At 42.1% G+C, this 17,428-nt stretch overlaps 1 protein-coding gene across 2 annotated transcripts in view; it reads right to left on the bottom strand.

Annotated features, from left to right (window-relative positions):
• Positions 1-520: 520 nt before the first annotated feature.
• LOC110533532 (zinc finger and BTB domain-containing protein 16-A) overlaps positions 521-17,428 on the bottom strand; it is a 171,727-nt gene continuing 154,819 nt past the window's right edge. Inside the window, exons 6-7 of one of the 2 annotated variants that reach the window (XM_021617846.3) lie at positions 10,758-10,928; positions 521-5,870 (exon numbers count right to left, since the gene is read on the bottom strand). In XM_021617846.3, coding sequence (XP_021473521.1) covers positions 5,641-5,870; positions 10,758-10,928 — 401 coding nt within the window. In that variant the 3' untranslated portion in view covers positions 521-5,640. The remainder of the gene's footprint in view (positions 5,871-10,757; positions 10,929-17,428) is intronic. The other variant, XM_021617847.3, reaches the window with a different exon arrangement.

Genomic DNA, 17,428 nt, shown 5'->3' with positions numbered 1-17,428 from the left:
TGAGTACTACATCTTTACTCCATCACTAGTATAGTGGAATATAATACTCCCTCTGTAGCCCAACTGACTTATTCAGATCACCATAATTCCAATTCCTCCGGTGCTTTTAAAGAAATTGACAAAAAGGGATGACAGAGGGTTGAGGATCAATACATATTTTTGTGGGACTGGTGGAAGAGAGAAAAGTGTTGAATGGGAAACGCTGTTGCCTTCAGATGTGAGAGGAGGGGAAGCTGGGGAGAATCTCATGGGGGGCGGTCTATGCATCTTCATTTGTCAGCCGCAGCAACGGTCCACCCAGTGACTTCATGGTTGTTACCCATGTTTACAGAGCTGCTTTTGAAGGACACAGTTCTGCATAACAAGAACAGCACTACGGCTCTCCAACATCGTGTAAACCTGTAATTCATTTTTAGTATCTATACAGTATCGAACTGTGGGTTGGCATCTGAAGAGTCCACAGAGTATATGAGGAATGGGTCACCCAGAAAGCACCACATTAGAAAACAGGCAGACAAACTTGAGTCCATTTTTTATTGATTTTCTAACTGCAGATTGAAGGTATACAACTGAACATCGTTATTTTTCTGAGACTCATAAATAAAAATACAAAAAAATGTTCACTACAAAACAATCTACTGTTAGTAGGATGTAAAAAATATTATCTTTCACTATCGAAGGCACAAAATGTACTTAGTGACAACATGGATAATAAAACCTGCAGCATTTAAATCTCTTATTTCTTTTATTTTTTTTTCACACTCCATCATAGAAACACTGAAATTTTACAAAGAGATGTGTCTGATCCTACACGGAAAGAAAAGAAACTAAATCAACAGACAGATGCTGGGATCCGTGGCACAACTAACATGGGAAGCAGGGCCACAGACACACAGCTAATCGCTGGAAAAGACAAAGGACCTTGGCAAAGTTCTAATGCAAATTAAATCATTTTTATTCAAATTACAGAAAAAAGTAGAAATTAAATTATAATAATTGGGCACCTTCTAAGATTAGGCTAAGATCAGGTGCTGAGGTAGACGAAAACGATAACAATTCAAATAATAATAAAAACACTATTTTCTTAATACAGAGCAACTCGACTGGCACTTGTGCTGTCACAACAAGGAAGAATGAAACAAAATGACAGACAAGCAGCAGAAAGAGAGAAAGAGAGAGAAAAGCTTTGTAATGCTTGGTCCGACAGGGCAATTGGTCCTCAGTGCTAATATAAAAAGACAATGTCTTGGTGCTTTGATACTCAAACAGTTTAGTCTGGACCTCAAATGGCACATGCATGGCAACACTGCATGAAATGGCTACTTGTTCTAGAACACCACACTGAAACACAGAGTGCCTACTCCAGGGATGCCATGATTTTGTAAGGCTCGTCTTTGAATGTATTTCTTATCTTAAGAACAAGTACTTTATAACAAACAAGTCGTAATGTTAAGCTGGGGCAACGCTATGGGTTTGTCAAGCTGCCAAAGTGGATGTTGAAGGACATTAACTGCTCACTAAACCTGTTGCTGACAGCAAAATATTATTCACGAAAAAACATACTTAGACTTATTTCCAAAATGAACAGGTAACAGTCCTTCAGAACAGATTGAAAAAGCAAAATGCATACCATTTTCATGGCCCGTGAATGATATCATCTTTGTGTCTTATACTCTCAAGCTCCATAGTCTGTATTTTTCGGACACTTTTTCTTCCTTGCTTTTTGTGCGTAAACAAGTTACATTGCTTTTGGGTGTCACTTACAAACAAAAACATCAAAGGTGGTTTACCCACTACCAATTTTAGGCTAATGCAGCCCTCCAGAACAGCTCCTTTTTTATTCTAAATCAGAAATCAGGTCATCTCAAATCGTCATGACATCCCTAGAGTGCTGGAGACACCATTAATTATCTTCTGAAAGTACAGAAACTAAGCAGATATAGATGGACATTTTTGTTGAACAATTTCCATTTTAGGCACAACGATATTACAGAAACAGAGTAACATTGAGGGAAGAACTATATCAACGCCAATGAATTCTTTTTTCAACATGTTGAGAGAAAAGTGGCACAGAGCATTGTTTTTATTTTGTGTCTGATCTAATTAGTGCATTTTTCACTAATACACGCACGCGCACCCACAGATACACTTTCATTTATGCACACACACAAAAAAAGTATAAAACATTCAGAGAACAATGATAGGAGACTGAATCCCTCTAGTTATTGAAGTTTGATGAGATTGTTTCAGGCTCTCTGGCCTGGCACTCTGATTTGGTGACTGAAGTTATTATAGTGGATGAATATTGGACGAGGGAAATCCCTCGGCTCACAGTGTTCGATAATACAATGGCAAGACAATCATGGGCCAATACGACCACGTTCATGCCATTGCTTCTTTTTTTTTATCACTTCAAGTACAAAAACAAAATGTTGGCAATAAAAGTTGATTGAAAATTGTGAATGACGTGTACTAATTGACCGATGGCAGCATCCCTGCCATCCATTTTAAATGATCTATTTCTTTTTTTCCACACGCACGTTTATGGCCGATAGATTTAGTCCTTCGCCTACAATGCATTGACATCCAGAAAGCAACACTTACGACAACATATTCACACATTTAACATTACCAAAGAGGAGCAAGGCAAAAGATTCAAAACCAGAGAAAAAACTAGGTAATAAAAAAAAAATATATACAAATATATGCCCTGCTGAAACCCTCGACAAATGGAAAGGGACTGACACTGAATACAAAAATATTACAATTTTTATATCAAACTGCCTCTGTTGGCTCTTGTTCAGGAATACACTCATTTCGAGAGAACTTGTCGACCAAGAGGATCTCTTTTTTTCTAACCTTCCTTTTTTCTTTGATTAACACTTGCAGTCCCAATTGTCCAACGCACACTGTCCAACGCACACTGTCCAACGCACACTGTCCAACGCACACTGTCCAACGCACACTGTCCAACGCACACTGTCCAACGCACACTGTCCAACGCACACTGTCCAACGCACACTGTCCAACGCACACACGCTGCATATATGACCTGTTCTCGGTGGTTCAACATTGGTGAACCTTTTTTTTTCACATTACAAAACTACAATTCTATTCACATATTTTCAAGTTTAACGTTTTTTTTTTTTTAAACTCTTAAAAGTACTATTACTTCTTCTACTGCGTACATCCCTCTTACCCCATACTTAAGGCTTCAACATCTCTTCTCTGTTCTTAAGGTTACTGTCAGGGGGGGACTGTAAGATAAGAATAAACTCTTGTTTTATATTTCCTCATCAATCTTACCCTTTATATAAATGTCACTTACACATATGAAAAGACAATAAGTCAACACTTGAAAGCATGAGATGAAGTTGCAAAGATGCAAAACACAAACACACAAAATAACGTGCTTTTGCAAAAATGAAAAGAAAACAACTTAGAGGTAGCTTTTATAAGAATGACCAAACCCACCAGCTCTTCAACAAGCAGGGTTAATAAAAAAATACCAAGTTTGGTAACAATAATGCACAAAAATACACAACAATAAAAATCTATTTTCACCGTGGCACTCATTTCCACGTACACATTGCTTTATCACATCTCCCTCGCGCAATAGTGCGGCTTTCGGACACACGCTCACAAAAAGTAAGAACATGTACAAAATTAAACAAAAAAACACAAGGGAACTAAAAACAAGCACGAGGTCACAAAAAAACGAGGTAATTCAAGTACAATGTGCTGAGATAAATCAAGATATAATAGGAAAGAGACAAAGCGAAGAAACAAAACCATATATTAAGAGGTGATTTATTGTGTCTTCTTACCGTTCGCCCCCTGGGCTGGCCAGGCCATGTCTCCTCCAATCAGTTTAGTCCCCCATCCCCCTCCCCTGCTAATAATTGAGTGTGATTATCCCGTTAACACTGAACTGACAGTGGTGCTCATAATGCCTTCATTATGCTGCCATATGAACAGACATAATGCTTGTTATAACAGGTTATGACAACATATTTTATTGATATAGCACTAATACAATTTTATGAAACTATTTTCCACCTGGCATCACATTCACGGTTATACTCCTCATAACAGTACATACAATCTGTTATAACAAGTACCATATCTCCTTATAGTCGCATCATGAAGGCATTACAACCACCCCTACACGTCATAGCGGTGGTGTTACTGGTTACTACCCCTACACGTCATAGCTCCCCACCTCAATCCTCAGCAGCCTTTGTCATTTTGGTCTCCATCACCATGGCATATAGAGAATATAAGATTATTAATGTGAGAAAATAGTTAATGTTATGAGTCAGACGACGTACTGCAATTTAGTGTAATTGATGATAATCTGCTTACATTTGTATCAGTCCAGCATCTATAGCGGAAAGAAATGAGACATCTCCAGTTAATGCTGTATAGTTTAAGAGAAAACAGAGCAGCGGCTTCGCAGCGAGCTACCCCTCAAAAACATATCTGATATAAGAAACATCAAACAGAGACTGCTGTCGTAATATGTCTTTACCTGTGCAATGAAGCTAAGATAAACTGATGCGGAGACAAAGATAAGGAGAATAAAAAAGTGACCGTCATGGTTCGACTCCCGAGAGGCTCCGGCGAAACCTGACTAGTGGCCTCAGCCGTTTTCAGCCCTTATCCAACAGAACCCTGGAAGCTCACCGGGAAGAGGAGATTTCCGATATGGGAATATCATCCTCTGTTAATCTCCCTTGCTGAACAAAAGATAACCCACTGCGTGGGTACAGAGGTGTTGTGCCCCAATCCAATTCAACTTTGCTTATGTTGATGCAGTACAATACATGGTGCTATTTTGCCATAGGTCTGGCTGACATGTGACACATGAGCCAGCCCTTAGGCTCTGATTCTCGAGGGCTATCTGAATGACACCACCGTAGGGGCTCTAAGTGCTCTGTGCCACCAGGTCTGAAGACACCATTTTGGAGCACTCTGGTAAATAATGAGATGGGTAGTAGGGGTCAACTGTGACATGTTCCTCAAGCAGGACATGACTTGGTGTCTAATTTAATCCAATCAAATCAGGAAGGGATCTGTAGTATCAGGTAATGAGAGGATTGACCCACCAAGTTACAGTATGATACAATCCCTTACCAGAAAAGGTGAGGGTGTCAAAACTACATTTAGTGATACACAGTGGTCTAAATGATGGGGATGTGTGGGTTCACATAGCCTTTGAGAACCATTTCAGTTCAGTTTCAGGTGTGGCTTGGGTGACATCTTTCGAGTCTGTGAGTAGACTTAAGGACAACAAACTCCATTGATGCGGATCCATCGATGAGGGTACACCCACAGGTTTTGCATTAGGCAATTTGAAAACAACTTGAAACAAAACGTTAATGATGTATTGAACGACATGTGACTTCGAAGGGGTAATGTCCTCTGGTCAGAACTGCACTCTGCCCAGCCCTTTTCCTCAGTGTGCCCCTCTGTCATTCACTCTCTTTGCATTAGAAAATCGCCTGTGCTTCCGTCTCGTGGATTTCCTCGCTTGACTTCTTCGCCACAGGCCTCGTTCTCCTCCTACTCCTCCTTCTCTCGCTCCCTTCCCCACTTCCTCTGCTCGCCCTCCTTCCCCCCGGCTGTTGTCTGGTGGCATCAGACGTAGCAGAGGTACAAGTAGGTCTTCTCTATCCTCCAGTCCGGGGGGATGTCTTCGGGCCTGTGGCCCTTCATGTGCTTCTGCATGGCTGAGAGGCTGGGGCAGTACTCCAGGCAGATGGTGCATTGGTACGGCGAGGCACCGTTGTGGGTGCGCAGGTGTTTTATCATGGCCGAGTAGTCCCTGGATCGCTGGTGGCACAGCTTGCACTCAAACGGCTTCTCACCTGGAGGGGGTGACAACAACGGACATGTCAACAACAACAACATCAGGCTGAAGAATGGAACTCTATATGACCCATACAGTCAGTTGTTCCTACATTTACAAGGTTGTCAAGGTGTAACCACCTCTAGCAGATTACAGTAGCAACTTTCTTCTAGAGCCTCCTCACTTTTGCGTGTCAATGCTAGCAGAAAGAGCGCGATATCTAGTGGTCTCAATTAGCAATAACCATAATGTGTATAAAATACCCATGGCTAAAATGAAAGGTGCATGCGATAATGGATAATGGTATTTCATATAGCACAGCTGTGCACTATATGAACCACCCCTATAATGTGCTTTACAAACCAAACCTATCCAGTTACACTGATGTACTTGTGCCTCATTTAATGTCTAACATCAAATCACCAATAGGACCTATGCCATTTTGGAACATCAAATCACAACTTCAATTTTATTACATTTGATTCTCGACTGTTCCAAAGCAGCTACATTCCAGTGCATGTGATATTCCAGACCAGTTCCCCCCCTAAACGTGCAAATGATTAGAGGGATGGCTAGGAATAATCCCCGGCACTCAATCCGACAGGCGCAAATTAGACATGTAAATGCCGACCTTTACCAATGGCATTTGAAATGAGGTGTTGGATGTGATTGGGGCCGTGAATGATACCGACGCTCACACCACGTTACAGAGAGGCCTCTCTCTGATGTGTCCCTGCATCTATTTTTATATTTTAATTTTTTCAAAGCGCCAAACTTGACTTGTGGGAAGGGGGTCAGGGTTGTGTTTACGCAAATAGCCAAGAAGATGATTACGGGCCGTGTCGACTGACGAGGCCCCACGTGCCAGCAGTGTATACAATAACCACACTTTAAACAGGGTTGCCTCAGATAACAGGGCAATAATGAACTGCAAATGGGACCAGTATTGATCCGCCATTGACAGGTGGGACTCGGGGAGGGAGGGAAGGTTGCCAATGTCGATGATTTATCAAGCGGCCCCCTTTTGTGCGCAGTGGCCTTTGACTGTGAGCTTGTCACTTGGTCTTGTCATCTCCAGTGTGCTTTAGCTCACCGCGAATTAAGGCCCCTGGCCCCAGCACCACAAAAGGGGAAGGGGGGTGGCATTCATTTGACAGCTGGCTTATTGAATGGGAGACAGGGGAGTATTGGTGGGGGGTTGAAGCAGGTAAACCCTTGGCTCAACAGCAGACCTGGGATACTAGGTGGTGCGTCCCCCTCATTAGCACCCTGGTTCACAGCACCTGACTCTCATCCTCATATCTGGGGACATAAATTCCGCCATCATGAGAGTGACAATTGCCAGCGGCCGCCTGACACCTTGTTGACACATTTATGGAGCTGTAAAGGCCTGGGATCAATATGGTGGCTCCTCCACAAGCCTGTATTTACTGGCCCTTGGAATCATTCATAAAAACAGTCTGTGTACAGTATGCTTTGTAAAATGAGCAAATCAAGTGAGCACATTGCTCCCAGACCATCTTAACGCCCAGTATAAAACTACTGAACACTTGTCATACACTTCCCCTCCTTCTGCGTTACAACACTGAATTCAATCTGTTATGGAGCCGAGCTGGATCTCCAGTGAGTTAACTAGTCTCCAGAGGGAACTGTACTGGTAGAAACTATTAGCATTGTACACTAACCCTTTAACTCTCTTGAACAAGCCATGAAAGCTTGTACAATTTTCCCAGTGTAACAGAGCTGATATTTTCCCAGTGTAACAGAGCTGATATTTTCCCAGTGTAACAGAGCTGATATTTTCCCAGTGTAACAGAGCTGATATCTTCCCAGTGTAACAGAGCTGATATTTTCCCAGTGTAACAGAGCTGATATTTTCCCAGTGTAACAGAGCTGATATTTTCCCAGTGTAACAGAGCTGATATCTTCCCAGTGTAATAGTTCTGGTATTTGTATCCGTGCTATAGCACTGATAATCTATCAGCGTACCAGAGTTAACATTTTCCCAGTGTAACAGAGCTGATATCTTCCCAGTGTAATAGTTCTGGTATTTGTATCCGTGCTATAGCACTGATAATCTATCAGCGTACCAGAGTTAACATTTTCCCAGTGTAACAGAGCTGATATCTTCCCAGTGTAATAGTTCTGGTATTTGTATCCGTGCTATAGCACTGATAATCTATCAGCGTACCAGAGTTAACATTTTCCCAGTGTAACAGAGCTGACATTTTCCCAGTGTAACAGAGCTGATATCTTCCCAGTGTAATAGTTCTGGTATTTGTATCCGTGCTATAGCACTGATAATCTATCAGCGTACCAGAGTTAACATTTTCCCAGTGTAACAGAGCTGACATTTTCCCAGTGTAACAGAGCTGATATCTTCCCAGTGTAATAGTTCTGGTATTTGTATCCGTGCTATAGCACTGATAATCTATCAGCGTACCAGAGTTAACATTTTCCCAGTGTAACAGAGCTGACATTTTCCCAGTGTAACAGAGCTGATATCTTCCCAGTGTAATAGTTCTGGTATTTGTATCCGTGCTATAGCACTGATAATCTATCAGCGTACCAGAGTTAACATTTTCCCAGTGTAACAGAGCTGATATCTTCCCAGTGTAATAGTTCTGGTATTTGTATCCGTGCTATAGCACTGATAATCTATCAGCGTACCAGAGTTAACATTTTCCCAGTGTAACAGAGCTGATATCTTCCCAGTGTAATAGTTCTGGTATTTGTATCCGTGCTATAGCACTGATAATCTATCAGCGTACCAGAGTTAACATTTTCCCAGTGTAACAGAGCTGATATCTTCCCAGTGTAATAGTTCTGGTATTTGTATCCGTGCTATAGCACTGATAATCTATCAGCGTACCAGAGTTAACATTTTCCCAGTGTAACAGAGCTGATATCTTCCCAGTGTAATAGTTCTGGTATTTGTATCCGTGCTATAGCACTGATAATCTATCAGCGTACCAGAGTTAACATTTTCCCAGTGTAACAGAGCTGACATCTTCCCAGTGTAATAGTTCTGGTATTTGTATCCGTGCTATAGCACTGATAATCTATCAGCGTACCAGAGTTAACATTTTCCCAGTGTAACAGAGCTGATATCTTCCCAGTGTAATAGTTCTGGTATTTGTATCCGTGCTATAGCACTGATAATCTATCAGCGTACCAGAGTTAACATTTTCCCAGTGTAACAGAGCTGATATCTTCCCAGTGTAATAGTTCTGGTATTTGTATCCGTGCTATAGCACTGATAATCTATCAGCGTACCAGAGTTAACATTTTCCCAGTGTAACAGAGCTGACATTTTCCCAGTGTAACAGAGCTGATATCTTCCCAGTGTAATAGTTCTGGTATTTGTATCCGTGCTATAGCACTGATAATCTATCAGCGTACCAGAGTTAACATTTTCCCAGTGTAACAGAGCTGATATCTTCCCAGTGTAACAGAGCTGATATCTTCCCAGTGTAATAGTTCTGGTATTTGTATCCGTGCTATAGCACTGATAATCTATCAGCGTACCAGAGTTAACATTTTTCCAGTTGAACGGAGTTGACATACACAACCGTTCAAAAGTTTGGGGTCACTTAGAAATGTCCTTTTCCATTTTTTGTCCATTTAAAATAACATCAAATTGATCAGAAATACAGTGTAGACATAGTTAATGTTGTAAATGACTATTGTAGCTGGAAACGGCAGATTTATTATGGAATATCTACATACGTGTACAGAGGCCCATTATCAGCAACCATCACTCCTGTGTTCCAATGGCACGTTGTGTTAGCTAATCCAATATTATCATTTTAAAAGCTAATTGATCGTTAGAAAACCCTTTTGCAACATGTTAGTACAGCTGAAAATAGTTTTTCTAACTAAAGAAGCAATAAAACTGGCCTTCTTTAGACTAGTTGAGTGTCTGGAACATCAGCATTTGTGGGTTCGATTACAGGCTCAAAATGGCCAGAAACAAATAACTTTCTTCTGAAACCCATCAGTCTATTCTTTTTCTGAGAAATGAAGGCTATTCAATGTGAGAAATTGCCAAGAAACTGAAGATATCGTACAACGCTGTGTACTAGTTCCTTAACAGAACAGTGCAAACGGGCTCTAACCAGAATAGACAGAGGAGTGGGAGGCCCCGGTGCACAACTGAGCAAGAGGACAAGTACGTTTGAGTGTCTAGTTTGAGAAGCAGATGCCTCACAAGTCCTCAACTGGCAGCTTCATTAAACAGTACCCGCAAAACACCAGTCTCAACGTCAACAGTGAAGAGGCGACTCCGGGATGCTGGCCTTCTAGGCAGAGTTCCTCTGTCCAGTGTCTGTGTTCTTTTGCAAATCGTAATCTTTTTTTTTATTGGCCAGTCTGAAATATGGCTTTTTCTTTGCAACTCTGCCTAGAAGGCCAGCATCCCGGAGTCGCCTCTTCACTGTTGACGTTGACACTGGTGTTTTGCGGGTACTATTTAATGAAGCTGCCAGTTGAGGACTTGCTGATGCTCCAGATACACAACTAGTCTAAAGAAGGCCAGTTTTATTACTTCTTTAATCAGCACAACAGTTTTCAGCTGTGCTAACATAATTGCAAAAGGTTTTTCTAATCATCAATTAGCCTTTTAAAATGATAAACTTGGATTAGCTAACACAACGTGCCATTGGAACACAGGAGTGATGGATGCCTCAGTATACCTATTACATTCCATGTAAAAAAATCTGCCGTTTCCAGCTACAATAGTCATTTACAACATTAACAATGTCTACACTGTATTTCTGATCAATTTGATGTTATTTCAAATGGACCAAAAAAATGTCCTTTCTCTCAAAAACAAAACCCCCAATATTTTGAACAGTAGTGTATTTCCGGTGATTTCCCCGTCCATTGTGATTCTAACGATGCATACCTGTGTGCACGCGGTAGTGGGTCTCCAGCTGGTGCTTGAGGCTGAACCTCTTCCCACAGCCGTTACATTCATAGGGCTTTTCCCCGGTGTGGATGCGCTTGTGGCCCTTCAGAGTGTTCTCGTCACGGAAGCAGCTCCCACAGAACTCGCACTCATATGGATGGTCACCTGCTGAACACGGGGGACAACACAGACAATCGAACATAATTCCAAAGATATTTCTCCTACAATATTTGATCATGTTTGATTCAGTCGCAGTCCTTCATGTAATAACTAAGACAGAGACAGGAAATAAATAAAAGGGAACAACCACATTGGACTCATAGCTTTGTTACAGTTTCAAATGGCTATTTTTGTCTGAGTTCATACAGAAAGAAAGCTATAGAAGTACAAGTGAGTTTTATTCAATGAGAAGATGAATATTACGTGACACAGGCTAGAATAGGTTCGCAATCACACTGAGCTATCGGGGACAAAATTCTAACAGATTTCATAAAAACACTTGTTCCAGTCCACTCAATTTCTTCCTTTTTGTAGGTCAAGTTAGAGCACTGTACCCTTGCCACCCTGGGGACACATGTGTAATGGATATTCAGATGTCAATAATCAGTAATATTATGATATGCGGAGGCTCTCTCCAACACTCAGTGACTAATTGCTTTCCTGTGTCTGACTAGCAGCCGCCCATACATCATTCGCTCCCCGGCACAGATGCGCCACGCTGCCAGGCGTGTAATGTTCTCAATATTTAATGCATTTCACTCCACCGCTAAAGGTTTAAGTCATCGCCAATGACCTACGCGTTTCATTATCTGGCTGTCCGAGCGGCACCGTGCCAGGGAATAAATTGCATTTCTCGTTATGTACTGTCATGCTCGGGCACCCATCGCCCCTGTCAAGAGACAATGTCAATTTCTTCTGGCATGTATTTTCGTTGGAGAGAGACGCGCCTTAAATGTTATTCACATTTGGAGGCAGTGGCTGTTTGGAGTGATGCGACGCCCGGCGTATGACGCTTTCTGGTTGGGGGGATACTGTGGATGGGGAGGGCAGGGATGAGAAAGACAGAAAAAAAGAGATATATAGAGAAAGAGAGGGAGAAGGCAGGAGGGTAAAAATCTATAAAAGTGACAGTCTTTATTTGTCTGCATGAAGTTATCAGTGGCTCCCGCTGTAAGACGTGCTCTTTTCTAGCGTTTTAGCCACGGCAGAGATCACAATCCATGACAGAGCGTGGTGGGGCCCACACGACGCTACAGGAATAGTAATGGAGCTGAGATTCACCTGCCTTTAATTAGGAGCAGTCTGAGCCCCAATCAGACAGATCTGGAGGAGAGCATGCTAATGCTCAGTGGACAGACTATGGAAGGTTATTTACCTTCAAATTCACACAGACAATGCATTATAACACACACTATATATATATACACATATACATATGTAACTAATAAAATGTCATTCTTCTTAGCAGGGAGGGGACTTCATTGCTCCTTATGCAAAAAGTCAATATTTGTAAGCGAATGCCATAATCACATTGTGCTGCAATCCAAAGGCCAGGCAGGACTTCATTTAGTCAGGAATACATTATGCTCCCAGGCACTGGAGATACAGCATCGTAAATCAGAAGGCTTTCACTATCTCTCCCCTCCCTCCTTTCCCTTCTCTCACTCCACCCCCCCACAACTCTTTCTATCTCTGTCTCTCTCACTGCACCGCTCTGCTACTCCCCCTCCTCTCTCCCTTTCTCTGTGTGTCTGTCAGACAGACACAGTGCCTGCTGGGGTCTAATGACAGCGAGGGGGCAGAGATGAGGATCCAGCACACTGAGGCAGAACAGTGGACTAGGAGTGGACCCTTGGGTACCCTGGGCACTGCCACCTGCGTTTCCATGCCCCCTGGGGGGGGGGGGGGGGGGGGGGGGGCTGGTGTGGACAGTGTACCTGCTGCCTCAACCCCCCCCGCCCCCCACTTCAGTCTATCCCTCTCCCCCAGGCACTGGCATGAGTGCCGTGTGCACAGAGGGCGGGTTCATTATGCGATAAGCGTCAGTAAATCAGGGGGCTCTGTCACTGCCAGGGCACTCTCTCTCTCCCTCTAGCTATCCTTCTCTCTCTCTAGCCTGGCGCTATCAAACACAGCTGCGAACACAAAACACTCCGCCGCAGACGGCAAATGGGCTCTGAGTTAAAATACACAAGCGACCGTTGTACAACAACGGAATATTAACGAGGGCCCGGGCCAGGGCGCGCTTCTGCAAGCGCGGTGGGGAGGGAGGACGGAGGAGGCTGCCATCATTATGAGACCCCATTGTACAACAGTGTGCCCGTGTGTGTGTGCCCGTGTGTGTGCAGCCTCTCTTTTGAGGCACAGAGATGAAGCGAGAGAGGGGAAGGGAGAGGGATAGATAGAATGTCTCAGAGAATAAAAATGGGGATTACAGATTAATAGAGACAGAGAGGAAGAAGTGAGAGGGAAACAGACTGTGGGGTTAGTGTACTCTTCTCCGGGGAATAAATAAATGGCAGATTGATACACTGTAATAAGCTAAATTAAATCTGTTGCCTCGCTCTGTCATCAATAGTAAACCAATGTCAAACAGAGGGCAATATCAGAAAAGCTGATTTCCAAAGTAACGGTCTACCGAAACAATGTGTCAAGCATGCGTATATTGTGTATATTGTATTCGCTCCAGCTATTGCGCATATTGTACTTGCTCCAGCTGTTGCACTTGCAGCTGTGAGGTTGAAGGCAGAAGACATACAATGCCTTCAGAAAGTTTTCATACCCCTTGACTTATTCCCCATTTTGCGTTACAATCCATCTATACACAATACCCCATAATGACAGTGAAAACATGTTTTTAGACATTTATTGACAATGAAATACATACATTTCTCATGTACATACAGTACCAGTCAGAATTTCTGGACACACCTACTCAATCAAGGGTTTTTCTTTATTTTGACATTGTAGAATAGTGAAGACATTTAAACTATGAAATAACATGTAGTAACCAAAAATGTGTTACACAAATCAAAATACATTTAGTATTTTAGATTCTTCAAAGTAGCCACCCTTTGCCTTGATGACAGCGTTGCACACTCTTGGCATTCTCTCAACCACCTTCACCTGGAATGCTTTTCCAACTGTCTTGAAGGAGTTCCCACATATGCTGAGCACTTGTTGGCTGTTTTTCCTTCACTCTGCTGTCCAACTCATCCCAAACCATCTCAATTGGGTTGAGGTCGGGTGATCTTGGAGGCCAGGTCATCTGATGCAGCACTCCATCACTCTCCTTCTTGGTCAAATACCCCTTACACAGCCTGGAGTTGTGTTGGGTCATTGTCTTGTTGAAAAACCAATGATAGTCCCACTAAGTGCAAACCAGATAGGATGGTGTATCACTGCAGAATTATGTGGTAGCCATTCTGGTTAAGTGTGCCTTGAATTCTAAATAAATCACTCAGTGTCACCAGTAAAGCACCGCCACACCTCCTCCTCAATGCTTCAAGGTGGGAACCACACATGCAGAGATCATCCGTTCACCTACTCTGCGTCTCACAAAGACACGGCGGTTGAAACCAAAAATCTCAAATTTGGACTCATCAGACTAAAAGGACAGATTTCCACTGGTCTAATGTCCATTACTCGTGTTTCTTGGCCCAAGCAAGTCTCTTCTTTGCATTGGTGTCCTTTAGAGGTTTCTTTGCAGAAATTCAAAACATGAAGGCCTGATTCACGCAGTCTCTTCTGAACAGTTGATGTTGAGATGTGTCTGTTACTTGAAATCTGTGAAGCATTTATTTGGGCTGCAATTTCTGAGGCTGGTAACTCTAATGAACTTATCCTCTGCAGCAGAGGTAACTCTGGGTCTTCCTTTCCAGTGGCGGTCCTCATGAGAGCCAGTTTCATCATAGCGTTTTAAGGTGTTTGCGTCTTGCACTTGAAGAAACCTTAAAAGTTCTTGAAATATTCCAGATTGACTGACCTTCATGTCTAAAAGTAAGGATGGACTGTCGTTTCTCTTTGCTTAGTTGAGCTGTTCTTGCCATAATATGGACTAGGTATTTTACCAAATAGGGCTATCTTCTGAATACCACCCCTACGTTGTCACAACACAACTGATTGGCTCAAAAATTCCACAAATGAACTTTCAACAAGGCACACCTGTTAATTGGAATGCATTCCAGGTGACTATCTCATGAATCTGGTTGAGAGAATGCCAAGAGTATGCAAAGATGACATCAAGGCAAAGGGTGGCTACTTTGAAGAATCTCAAATATATTTTGATTTGTGTTATTTCATAGTTTTGAAGTCTTCACTATTATTCTACAATGTAGAAAATAGTAAAAATAAAGAAAAACCCTGGAATGAGTCGGTCTCCAAACTTTTGACTGGTACTGTAAGTACTTACACTGCTTTGCTATGACACTCCAAATTGAATTTAGGTGTATCCATTTCCATCGGTCATCATTGAGATGTCACTATAATGTCCACCTGTGATGTTCACTTGTGGCCAATTCAATTGTTTGGACATGATTTTGGAAGAAACACACCTGTCTACATAAGGTCCCACAGAAACTATACCATGAAGTCCAAGGAACTGTCTGTAGATTTCCGAGATTGTGCAGCATATATTTGGGCAGCATATATTTTTAAAACAATTTCAAGAGAGTTTAAATTTTCCAAGAACACAGTGGTCTCCATCATTGGGTAATGGAAGAAATATGGAACTACCCAGAATCTGCCTAGAGCTGGACGTCAGACCAAACTGAGCAACCGGGAAAGAAGGACATTGGTCAGGGAGCTGACAAAGAACCCAATGACCAGTCTGACAGAACGACAGAGTTCCTTGGCTGAAATGGGAGAACCTGCAAGAAGGACAACAGTCTACAGTTTTTCCCCAATCTGGACTTTATGGGAGAGTGGCCAGACAGAAGCCAATCCAGAGAAAAAGGCACAACAGCACAGCACGCCTGGAGTTTACAAAAAGCCATGCAAAAACATGATGTGGTCTGATGAGCCAAAAACTGGAGAAAACCAGGAACAGCTCATCACCCGTCTAACACCATCCCTACCGTGAAGCATGGTGGTGGCAGCATCATGCTATGGGGATGGTTTTCAGTGGCAGGTACTGGGAGACTGGTAAGGATAGAGGGAACAATGAATGGAGCCAAATACAGGCAAATCAATGATTAGAATCTGCTTCAGAGTGCAAACAACCTGAGACTTGGTAGAAGAGTTCCGGGACAATGACCCCAAGCATACAGCCAAAGCAACAAAGGATATTAGATATTTCTGTATTTAATTTTCAATAAATGTGCAAACATTTCTAAAAACATGTTTGCACTTTGTCATTATGGGGTATTGTGTGTAGATGGGTGAGATTCAGGCATTTGAATTCAGGCTGTAACAACAAAATGTGGAGGAAGTCAAAGGGTATGAATACTTTCTGAAGGCAGTATAAGTGATGATGATGATGGACTTGTCGGAAGAGGGCGATGATGTCTCTAACTGAGATAAAGACAGGACTGCTTGATTTTTGCTTTCGACATCACCTGCTACTGCGTGTTTTTCCATCAGATCTCTTTTCCCTAGTACACACACAAACATTCAAACGGCAAATACATGTAAGATTTGCCGGTTATTTCCCCTTTCTTGAAATTAGGGATTATTTTAGGTGCCATGGCGACTTGCCGATTTTTTTTATCCCTTGACAAAGGCACCACATCATATTACAAGGGTGCTTGTGACTGGCTCATTGCAATTTAATACACACATACGGAGGATCAGGTTCAAAAAAGCACGGTGCTGCTGCCTCGTCTTGCTGCTCATGCCGAGATTGGGGTTGGTGATGACATTTCAGGGAGTCGTTCACGGGGACCGTCCTCGTGTCCCCGACATTGGTTTATATATACACTAGATGACTGACAGGGGGCACTGTTTTGAAACCACCGCGCCTCCATCTTGGCACTCCACCACCATTGTAAAAAATATTTTTGAAGCTATAGAAATGCATTTATTAATGTCTACGTTTGTATTTCCCATGTTTATTATATTACAGACAACTTAATGCATACTTTTAAAAGTTATGTGAACTAAACATAATTAAAAACATATTTTTTTAATTCCTTAAAAGTATAATTTTTAGAGTACTAATGTTACTGTCCCCGCCAAGAAAGCAATAGTTAAATTCTGCCCTTGAAATATTACATTTAAATACTGTAGAAATCTCTTCATTTCTATGGAGGACTGCTTCTTCTGAAGAGTGCCAATATGGCTGACCGGTGGCTTCAAAGCCTCTCATTGGCCAATACATAGCAACAACAACAAAACATGTTCAGACCCCTTGATGTTTTCCACATGTTACATTACAGCCTTATTATAACATTTACTCAATATTTCTTTCCCCTCATTAATCTACACACAATACACCATGATGACAAAGCAAAAACATGTTTAGAATGTTTTGCTAATGTACTCAAAATAAAAAACTAATAAAAATAATCAAAATTGAGCTCAGATACATCCTGTTTAAATGGATCATCCTTGAGATGTTTCTACAACTTGGAGTCCATCTGTGGTAAATTCATTTGATTGGACATGATTTGGAAAGGCACACACCTGTCTATATAAGGTCCCACAGTTAACAGTGCATGTCAGAGCAAAAA

This window comes from Oncorhynchus mykiss, chromosome 10, assembly GCF_057628025.1.
Source record: "Oncorhynchus mykiss isolate SJ-2025 chromosome 10, ASM5762802v1, whole genome shotgun sequence".
NCBI classification, from domain to species: Eukaryota; Metazoa; Chordata; class Actinopteri; order Salmoniformes; family Salmonidae; genus Oncorhynchus; species Oncorhynchus mykiss.
Note: the sequence above shows the minus strand (reverse complement) of the source record. Positions and strands in the feature narration are given on the sequence as shown.